General features: G+C 35.6%; 1 protein-coding gene across 1 annotated transcript; it reads right to left on the reverse strand.

Annotated features, from left to right (window-relative positions):
- Positions 1–5,593: 5,593 nt before the first annotated feature.
- LOC102231964 (C-C chemokine receptor type 4-like) lies at positions 5,594–9,958 on the reverse strand. Its single transcript, XM_005809220.2, has 2 exons — positions 9,889–9,958; positions 5,594–7,725 (listed from the first exon to the last, which is right to left on the reverse strand). The coding sequence occupies exon 2, from the start codon at positions 7,709–7,711 to the stop codon at positions 6,623–6,625; it is 1,089 nt and encodes a 362-aa protein (XP_005809277.2). The 5' UTR covers positions 7,712–7,725; positions 9,889–9,958; the 3' UTR covers positions 5,594–6,622.
- Positions 9,959–11,777: the final 1,819 nt, after the last annotated feature.

Consider the following 11,777-nt stretch of genomic DNA (forward strand, 5'->3'; position numbering starts at 1 on the left):
CAGTTGAAAAAACAAAAGTAATCATATTTAATCAGAAAAAAATAAACAAGGAAATAAAATTAAAACTATATAATCAAGAATTAGAGCAAGTAAAGTGTATAAAATTTTTAGGACTATGGTTTGATGAAAAATTAAAATGGAATATACATATTCAAAAAGTTGCTGATAAATGTAAGAAAATCTTAAATATTTTGAGATGTTTGGCTGGCAGTGACTGGGGAGCAGATAGGCAATCACTAAAACAGATTTAAACAGGTATGATAAGATCTAACATAGACTTTGGTTGTACAGTCATGGCCAAATGTTTTGAGAATGATTCAAATGTTAATATTTACAAAGTCTACTGCTTCAGTTTTTATAACGGCAATTTGCATATACTCCAGAATGTTATAAAGAGTGATCAGCGTAACAGCAAAAAATTGCAAAGTCAATATTTGCCTAGAAAATGAACTTTATCCCCCAAAACACATTTCAACTTCATTGCAGCCCGGCCTTAAAAGGACCAGCTAACATTGTTTCAGTGATTGCTCCATTAACACAGGTGTGGGTGGTGATGAGGACAGGGCTGGAGATCAATCTGTCATGATTAAGTAAGAATGACACCACTGGACACTTTATCATTGTTGGCATCATTGTTTCTCTTCTGTGAACCATGGTTACCTCGAAAGAAACACGTGCAGTCATCATTGCACTGCACAAAAATGGCCTAACAGGAAAGAAAATTGCAGCTAGAAAGATTGCACCTCAGTCAACAATCTATCGCATCATCATGAACTTCAAGGAGAGAGGTTCCATTGTTGCCAAAAAGGCTCCAGGGCGCCCAAGAAAGACCAGCAAGCGCCAGGACCGTCTCTTAAAAGTGTTTCAGCTGTGGGATCGGGCTACCAGCAGTGCAGAGCTTGCTCAGGAATGGCAGCAGGCAGGTGTGAGTGCATCTGCACGCACTGTGAGGCGGAGACTCTTGGAGCAAGGCCTGGTCTCAAGGAGGGCAGCAAAGAAGCCACTTTTCTCCAGGAAAAACATCAGGGACAGACTGATATTCTGCAGAATGTACAGGGAGTGGACTGCTGAAGACTGGGGTAAAGTCATTTTCTCTGATGAATCCCCTTTCCGATTGTTTGGGACATCTGGAAAACAGCTTGTTCGGAGAAGACAAGGTGAGCGCTACCACCAGTCTTGTCTCATGCCAACTGTAAAGCATCCTGAAACCATTCATGTGTGGGGTTGCTTCTCAGCCAAGGGAGTCGGCTTTCTCACAGTCTTACCTAAAAACACAGCCATGAATAAAGAATGGTACCAGAATGTCCTCCGAGAGCAACTTCTCCCAACCGTCCAAGAGCAGTTTGGTGATGAACAAGGCCTTTTCCAGCATGATGGAGCACCTTGCCATAAAGCAAAGGTGATATCTAACTGGCTCAGGGAACAAAACATAGAGATTTTGGGTCCATGGCCTGGAAACTCCCCTGATCTTAATCCCATTGAAAACTTGTGGTCAATCATCAAGAGACGGGTGGACAAACGAAAACCTAGGAATTCTGACAAAATGCAAGCATTGATTGTGCAAGAATGGACTATCAGTCAGGCTTTGGTCCAGAAATTGATTGAGAGCATGCCAGGGAGAATTGCAGAGGTCCTGAAGAAGAGGGGTCAACACTGCAAATATTGACTTGCTGCATTAACTCATTCTAACTGTCATTAAAAGCTTTTGTTACTCATAATATGATTGCAGTTGTATTTCTGTATGTGATGACAACATCTGACATACACACATGAAAACCAGAGGGCAGAAGATCATGTGAAAATATAATATTTGTGTCATTCTCAATACTTTTGGCCATGACTGTATAGTTTACGGTTCAGCAGCTAAAACACATCTGGTTAAATTAGACATTATCCAACATCAGGCATTAAGATTATGTACCGGAGCATTTAAAACTACATCTACAGCAGCAATAGAAATAGAAATGGGAGAAATGCCGTTAGATTTAAGAAGAACAAAAATAGAAAAAAAATATTGGTTAAATTTACGAGGCAATAATTTTGATCATCCAACTAGGGAAATTTTAAATCCATGTTGGTAAAAAGAAAAGAAAGAAATGAGGAGTTTTGGATGGACAATTGAAAAGAAAATAAAAGAATTTAAAATGACTGACTTAGAAATTAGTCAAACACCAATATCAATTATACCACCATGGATTCTACCAGAAGCAACAGTAGATATGTCAATAATGGAAAAGAAACAAGATAAATCTTACATTGTAGATAGTTGTTCAGTACAGTTACCTTTAAACAATTATTATTAATATATTCAAATTTATACAGATGCAACAAAAATAACTGGAAAAATAGGAATAGCTTTTGTAGTACCAGAATTCAATATAAAACTAGGAAACCGAATTACAGACGGATTATCAGTATACACAGGAGAAATGTTGGCAGTATTATTAGCTTTACAATGGGTAGAAGACATAAAACCATTAAAAACAGTAATTTGTTCAGATTCAAGCTTTATTATAAAATACCTTGTATTTTTCTCCATACTTATCAGGTCAAACCACATAGTGCAATACGATATCACTGGTCAATCTATCCGCCAAATTCTTATATTTTTTTTGTGTTGTATTTATATTTATTTATATTCTTATATTCTTTATTCCTATTCCCTGTTTCTTACATAATTTAATGTTTTTCTTGCATAATTTAAGGTTTTGGTTACTCACATTTAGTGTGTACCTTAGTATTTAATTTGTAATTTTGTATTCTTTTGCATTTTTGCTTACTGTGTGTTATCTTTGTTTTTTGCCTGGGAGCTGCTGGTAACTTCAATTTCCTGAGGGAGTCTTCCCAAGGGATCAATAAAGTACAAGTCTAAGTCTAAGTCTAAGTCTAGAAATATTTAATACATTATTCAGAATACAAAATATGGGTTTGATAGTTATATTTGTGTGGGTTCCAGCACATATTGGAGTAGAAGGAAACAAGAGGGCAGATAAAATGGTCAAGAGGGCAATTCAAAATCCTATTAGTTTTACAGTTAAAACAAGTAAATATGGGAGAAAGAGTATTGTTAAAGTAAAACTGATGGAAAAATGGCAAGAAAAAGATGGGATGAAGAAAAAACAGGAAGATGGTTTTATAAAATTCAGAAGATGGTAGGAAAAAGAAGAAATGAAAGATGAAATAGAAAGGAGGAAAGAGTGATAACAAGGTTAAGATTTGGGCATACAGGACTTAATTATACACTTTTTAAAATTCAAAAGCATACTGGCAAATGTGATTACTGTGGAAAATATGAAACAATAGAACATGTTATATTAGAATGTCATAAATATGAAAGAGACAGAAGATATATGAGGAGAGAGTTTGAATGTATTAAGGAAAAGGTTAATTTATTAGATATTTTGAGGAAGAATTTGGGGAGTAAACATATACAAATAGTTATTCGAGTTTTAAAGAAAACTAAATAATTTCATAGAATTTGATTATAGTAGGTGTGTTTGTGAATGTGTGTATGATATAGATGGGTAGAATATAAATATATATATAAGTATGTATGCGTGTGTGCATGAGTATAGATATGTATAAATATTTATATGTATAGGTAGGATTTATTTATTTGTTTATTATTATTATTATTATTATTATTATTATTACTATTATTATTATTATTATTTGTAGGAGTTTATATATAAATGGATAGACCATCACGAACCACACTCCATACCAGTAAGTGGCGGTAATGCTACTAAAAGTTTGTTGCCAACTGCCAATAAATCCAAGAAGAAGAAGACAAAAGGGAGGAAACTGGGAGCTGAAAAATACTTTTGATACAGACACTACGAGTAAAGAAAATCTGATGAAGTAGGAGAGAAAGACGTGAGGGAAACCATAACTGAACCTAAATAGAAACAAGGCTGATCTAACAACAGTAAGAACTACGGAATATAGAGCTAGGTAACTAGAATTAATAACCTAACTAGAATCACTAAAGAAAGATAAACATAGATTCAGACAAAAAGATCAACTAAATCTAAATTGACAAAATAAGAAAACTAGAAACACTACGGGGGGAGCAAGGACTTAAGAAATAACCTAACTAGAATTACTAAAGGAAGATAAGTTATGTCTGTGGATGCAGACATAACAGAACTAAACTTAAGGTAGCTAGATAAGAAAACTAGACACACAATGAGGGAGCTGAAATAAAGAACAACTAGAAGGACTAAAGAAATAACCTAACAAGGACCACTAAAGGAAGGTATACTTACACTCGGACATATAAGAATAACTGAGAGTTAGAGTGAGTTAGTGTTAGCTGACCATTTCAGAATCAATTCACCACATCAGTTAAGGACCAAATGCATGTTTCCTGAGTACAATGTAGCCATGTCTGCCGAGTTAGTTCTTCCACTACTAATAAACCATTATTAGTAGGATTCAGGATGACCGGATTCAGTCTCAGTAATATGGACTATGCAACACTGAAATGTAACAAAAACACATTTATTTAGCAAAAAGAAAAGTAGCATTTTAGACTTAGACCTATTTTATTGTCATTGCACAAAGACACATAAGTGAAATTGGCAATGAAATGCCATCACTTGTCCACCAGAGCATTCACAAAAACACAAATATACAAATAATAAGATATTGCTAACTATGCCTTTTCAAGAAGTCTAAGACAGTCTTAGTGAAGGTGATTGTTGAGCAAAATGATGGCCAGTGGGAGACAACCATTTCTGAGTCTGGCTGTTTTACAGCAGATGCTACTGAATCTTCTGCCAAATGCCAACCGGATGAACAGACCATGGAGAGGATGGGTGGAATCAGAGAGGATCTGGTTTGCTCTGGCTAAGCAGTGTTTGTGTGCAATGTTCTGGATAGGGGGGAATGAAGTCCCAATGATCTTCTCCGCTGTCTTCACCACTCTTCGCAGAGACCTTGCAGCTCCTTGACCAGATGGAGATACTGCTGGTCAGCAGGCTCTCAATTGTTCCTCTGTAGAAGGTGGAGAGGATCATTCATCTCAAACAGTGAGACTTCCCTTTTTCACTTCCCTAGTGAAAAAGGGAACCCCCAAGCCAAGGTTGACTGTAATGTGAACCCTCAGGAACTTAGCGCTGCTGACAATCTCCACTGCTCTGTCAATGATGAGGAGTGGTGTGTTTTGGGTCGAGACCTTCTTAAGTCAATAACGATCTCTTTTGTCTTGTCGACATTCAGGAACAGGTTGGTCTTTTTACACCAGTCCACAGGATGTTGTACCTCTTTTCTGTAATTCACTTCATTGTTATCCTGAATGAGGCCTACAATTGTCAAGTCATTTTAAAGCATGCTAACACATCCTGTATTTGTGCTGCTTTACATGATTTGTATACAGATTTTTCACCGGATAAAAACCTCTAGCTTTGGATTAAAATTAATTTTGTTTTTTAAAATTCAACATTTGATTGAACTATTAAAATAATTTCCAGTGTACCACACGACTTAAAGGAATCTAGAGGAAAGTGTTTTTAAATTAATTTTGTCACAGCACTGCAGTGTGACATATGTGTTTTATGTTGACGTGTATTAAACACATGTCCATGGTCCATTACAGAAGAGAAGCTTTATAATTCATATCCACAAAAATAACATTCAATAAGACAAGTTACAGAATATTTTTTCCATTAAGTTTACATGAAAGAAATTAAATGCAGAAAATAAGCGTTTGACATTTGGAAGATAATTTATATCTTAGTTTAAATGCTGTTATCTTAATACATGTTCAGAAGCTATGTTTACTGACTATTCCACATTTTACACAGAGTAATCATAATTTAAAAAGAGAAGATGACAATTTAAAAAGTAAGCTAATGCTATCAATGACTAGTTAGGTAATACTGTAACGATTAAGACAAAAAAAAATCAGATTTCATATACTCTATTAGGGCAATAAAAAATATACTGCTGTATAGTTAATAATGTCAAGAAGGATGCAGCCAGATAAACAAGTGACATGACGATGCTGCAAAGGTATTTCAGCTTGACAAACTGAGAGTGGACCTTAACATATCTCAGCTGTTGTGTTCCTTTTTCTCTGCTACTTCTTGTTCTGATGTGTCATTGCAATGTTTCCTCTCTGAACAGTTCAGACCGCTTTCAGTGTGATGTGTTGGCAACAGTTGTCAAATCTTTCATTCACCCAACGGTGTGAGAAAATCATTCATATGAGTTTGTTCCCAGATGACCACAGTTTGAAAACACTTTACATTAAAATGATCATTGTAAACATATCAGTATATTTAAAACCCATTATAAGAAGAAATTCAAAATTATTCAATGTATTTTTTCACAACAGTAATAATTAAACCGACCAGATTTCAAATATAACTGCTCCTTGTTCACAAAGTTTTAAATCTGGCAGGTCATGGCTGTGGGGCTGAATATAAGAAAATATTCCCTTCAAAATGGAAACTAAAGGCTTACAGTCTGGAATGACCTGCAGAGAAAAAGGGAAGTTAAATGTGCAACATATCATAATGGCCAAGCCTTTAGAGAAGACTATTTATTATTGTATCATGTCAGGAGAGTGCATTATGACATTCTGTATCGGTTAAAAGATCAGGATTTCTATGTTTGCTCAGTATTCGTAAACAGAATGAGGTGTTCTCTGTGATGTGCTTCTAGTGCTCTGGCTGTTGAAGCTAATGTGTCTGGACAGGCAGGGAATTTTTTTAATCACCAGTTTGTTGAAGTGACTCTGGAACTTTTTCCCTAGAAATGTGTAAAACATTGGACTAATACAACAATACAAGTATGCAATGTTTCGGGTCAAGTAATATGCATAATCTAGGTTTTGTTTGGTGGAACATGATTCTTCTTTGTCTGTTTCGCTAGCTGAAATATTAATTGCTTGAAGAAGGCATACAATATTGTAGGGTGTCCAGCAGACAAAAAATGTGAAGATGATTACAAATATTAGCTTTATGGCTCGACACTTCTCCTTCATCCGGGTGGAGAGAATCCGCAGTGTGATCCTAACGTAGCAGTACATGACCATTATCAGAGGTAAGAGGAAGAAAATCATGAACTGTTGATAGAAACTGATCAAACGCCAGACTCTCATACTGCTTGCTGATAACCCTGATTCTTCACACATTTTGCCTTGCATTGAGTTCATAAACACATTTCGAAGGACCAACTCTTTAACACTTGCTGAAATACTGATACACCAAACAATGACAGACGATATTATGGCATACTTTTTCTTCCTGCGCTTGCAAGCTGCAAGCGCATGCACCACAGCTAGATATCGGTCAAATGTCATGAGAGTGAGGAAGAGGATGGAGCTGTAGAAACCGATGAAATAAGCACTGCTGACCATTTTACATAGAGCTTCTCCAAAGATCCATTCAGACAAATGGTAGGTAGCCCAGAAAGGCAAACTGGAGGCAAAAAGGAGATTGGAAAGCACCAAATTCAGCAGAAAGATGTTTGTGACTGTGGTGAGCTTCTCATACTTGAAGATAATGAGGAGGACAAGGCCGTTTCCAAGGTAACTCAGGAAGAAGTTAACAAAGTAGAACACTGGGATCAATTTTGAACCAAATATGTTAACAGTCTTTTTGGCACACAGCTGGACAAGTTCACTGACCACGTGGCTCGGGTCCTCTGTTGTATTTATATTCTGCAGGTAGAGCATGTAATTATAGTCATCATCATCATCCATGTCTGATGTTTCTCCTGTGGCACATTAAAGAAATATAGAAGTCAGACTAGAGCTAGGAGAAAATCTATTTTCCTATAAGTTACACACAGAGGTCTGGGTTGAAACTCTTACACAACTAATACAAGTCTGAACAAAACAGACAAAATGTTGAAAAACTACACATCCATATGCAATTATTTCCCCAAAATTTATAGACAGACATTAGTTATTTTTATCATCTGTATTACCTTATTAAGGTTAGTTGTATGATAACTTGTGATTCACCATGTCCAAAAGGTTATTGCAGATATGTAACATAACTAAAAAGGCTAACTTACATATATTCATACATTCACTTGCATACATCCAACATAACTGAAAAGGTTTTGGCCAAAATCTGCTTGCACATGCAGCTCAACACATTAAGGGACCTTGGTCAATATATTAACCATCACAATATGTTTCTAACAGAACAAGGCCTTGTACTTAATTTGTACTTAATATTAACATATGAATATAGACTAAAATCTGTATTGAGGAATTTTTCTGACATTTATTTGATTCTATGTGCTAAAAGTTCTTAAATAAAAAGTGGATTCAACCAGATGCTACAGATAAACAGGCCACTTAAATCCCAATTGGGGCTTTTCTGCATGACATTTCCATGTTCTCCTCATTCTCTCTTTACTTGCATGAAAAAATTAAATGCAAAAGTCACAAATACATGCACAAGGCTATGTGAATATTTCTGTGTTGTCTAACAAAACTCATTGAACACTGAGTATTGAGAGAAAAATTAATTTTAGTACATCTTTATCAGATAATGTTGTAACAACATTTAAAGAATCAGTCCCCTTTTTAATTTCCTTAATATCCCCAGACAAGAAATAATTATAATAAGTTGCAGTAAGTAGAGACTGTATTAGAAATACTGTATGTCTTAATCAGAGACATTTAGACCTAAAATTATATATTTTAAAACTCCCACATTTATTCCATTAGAGTTGTTACCTCTTATATGTTTGAGATTTGTCATCTCCCATCTTCATATTTCTATAATTTTACTCTGATACTTACTCTGATATATTGACATATATCTTATAGAGAAGTATAGTTTTGAAATAGCAAACTTTACCCAGTGATTCATAAACATTTTGTCACACTGATGTTTTTCGTCCCAAAATCAGGAATTGAAACTGCTGATCAGCAAGATTAAAAAGTCATGTCTCCTACGCCTTCGCAACACTGGTATTTGTATATGTTTGTATATATATAAAAAAAGGTGTTCCTTCTTACCAGAAATGATTCATTGCCAGCTTTATTTTTGAAGAACATTGTGTTTTAAATCCTGGCTATGTCCGGATGTTGAGATTGCACTGCAGATTTCTCACAAAAAGCTGTGCTAGGGACTGAAATTAACACTGCCATCAGAACAGATGCTTCTCTTGGGTCATTGCTTATGTTTCTCCATCTTAGTATTATTTCAGAACAAAGCTTTATGTTCAAACCACCAAACTATCCAAACGTCTGGTCACATTTCCTGATGAGCGGTTGCCACATTAGGTGCTACATCTAAGCAGTTCATGGCTGCTACTTCCTTCCTACAATTCTAAGAAAAAAGCAAGGCTGTAAGAAGTAATCTTTTTTTAAATTTTATTTAAGAAATATTGAAAGTCTTGAATTTGGTGGGTGTTTTGCACAGTTATTAGACTTAACAATGTTAGAACCTGCTGATGATCACACCATTGTTATGTCCATTGATATATAAAAGCCTACAGTTATAAGTACAGTTCCTATTTGTACAATGAGTGTATATGAATAAGAGCTTGAAACAGTTTGAGTGGGCACCTTTCATTAAATTAAGTCTATTTTTTAACAAACATTAAAGCTTTCTTCATCAGGAGTAAAACTTTAAGTTCCCAAAAAGCTGATTTAGTTAGAATCGTCACTTTTAAAGGAAGTCATTATGGTAAACCTAAAGAATCAGGCCTTCTCTTAAAAAAAATCACAACATAAAATAAATAAATAATAAAAAAAGAGCTAGCCATTAAATAATCTGTAATACTATATCCTGGTTATAGTTTAGGTTTAGAAAAGTGATGAAAGTAACATTTATATATGTGATTCTCACAATACGACTTTAGCTAAAGTTTTATAAAATAACAACAGCATCAAAAATCAAGCCAACTTGACCTTACCAGTGCAGCTTTGTAGATATCAGTCTGTGGTCAAGACCCAAAATGGAGTCACATAAAATTTGTTTGCGACTTTGACTTTTGAGAGTAACAAAATCAGAGGGGGCTGTACCTTGGCAAACGGATGTTCTTAAAAGCCTGTGGGTGTGGATGGGCGTGTGGGTGTGATTGTGTCTTTCTGTAGACTATTCAGGAAAGATATGACACATGAAATCGAATAACTTTTTGCCAAAAATGTACTTCTATGAGAAGCTGTTATGCACTGTACCTTCTCAGGAAGGCAGTGCAATACAAGTAATAATATTACTTGGGTAATATTATTTTGAAGCATCACTACTCGAGTAAAATTCTGTGCTCACTGTGAACATGCAGTTAACAGTGGATATTGTCTCTGCAAGTACTTAGTATTGTTCTAACATGTAAACATTACCTTCTATAAGTAGTGGTTTCAAAAGTCATGTCATGTTATAGAATACTGCAATAATTATAATTTTATATTTTGTCTGTATGATTACATCATTTTCACAACTTAAGTCAGACTGCAAAAAAGAAAACTACTCAAGTACTCAATACATAAGGCCTTTTTACTGAATATTTTTTGCTCTTCAGTAGTTTTTCCCAGATGATTATTTTTTACTTCTATTAATACATCTTATTTTTATTTTTATTATTATATTTTTTATCTGGATGTCATCTGTACATTTTTATTTTGAAAGCAGGACTTCAGGTCTTTCTTCTCCAAACTTGTAATGATTGTTCTTAAAACTTCTCCTTGTGCTAGTGCCAATCTTCACTTGCAAAACTCTGCTCGCTTGGTGGAATTTTCCTGCCATAATCCAAGAGCACATGATGATGTGGTGAACAAGAAGGATTGCTGCTGCTGCCAGGAGTTGATGAGCAGTAACTGTGTTCACTTGTGTGGCAGAGGATAAAAGGGAACAGGAGTGGAGACAAGAGAAACTCATTTCTTGTTGTTATGCTGTTTGGCTGACCACCAGGTGGGAGAGTGCCATTCACAGTGACTAGCACTAGTGAAGGGTCTATGAGGCCTAACTGGGTGTGTGGCACATTTCCCAAACTGTGTCGACACTTTGCTGAGACTGTGTTGCTTTGTCACTTATAGTGACATCTTCTGGATTTTTCCTGCAAAAGTAATTGCAGGAAAATTCAATGAAGACGGGAGTGTTAACCCGTTCATCCCCCTCATGCCGGGGATGTTGATGCCTCAGCATTGTGGAAGTGCTCTGGTTACAGTAAAACAAAACTTGTGAGCAAATCCTACATTTTTCATATACAATATAAATAAAAGTTAATCCATGCAAACTAACTCAAATATCACATGGAAAGAAATTTGAATAATCCGAAAGAAAAATGATCAAAAGTGGAAATCAGAACGGAATAATTATTTTCCGTTATAAGATCAAAATGATCCCGCACGGAAGAAAACGTCCTGTTCCTTGGTTGATCCATGCCGGTTTTCAAATACGAGTCAAAAACCAACGCAAAGCAAAGAACACAAATTATCTCCATCTAACAAAACCCACAAACGTGTCGACACAGTTTCTCCCTCATCGGGACAATTTGGCGCGGTCACATCCAAACGACACGGCGCATGTGCCGAGGTTTCGGTGTCGTCTGGCCCATCACTAGCTCCAACTCTGTCATCTTCCTCTGTTGGGTCCTCCTCATTCTCATATAGCCCATTGTGTTTTCTGCATTCTCATCGATTTCTTGTTTCGACGTCTCGTTTCTTTGTCACTCCTCTTTCTCTCACACACAAACAAATTTCACAAAAAACTTAATGATATGAATTTATTATGATTTGTCACATGTTCATGGAAATCGATCACAAAAATATAAAGCAGACCTCTTAAATGTCTTATTTCAAGAAA

This window comes from Xiphophorus maculatus, chromosome 6, assembly GCF_002775205.1.
Source record: "Xiphophorus maculatus strain JP 163 A chromosome 6, X_maculatus-5.0-male, whole genome shotgun sequence".
Classification (NCBI taxonomy): domain Eukaryota; kingdom Metazoa; phylum Chordata; class Actinopteri; order Cyprinodontiformes; family Poeciliidae; genus Xiphophorus; species Xiphophorus maculatus.

Bases quoted from the DNA above. Each gene is read 5' to 3' on its own strand.
- LOC102231964 (XM_005809220.2), bottom strand. From the start codon at position 7,711: ATGGATGATGATGATGACTATAATTACATGCTCTACCTGCAGAATATA.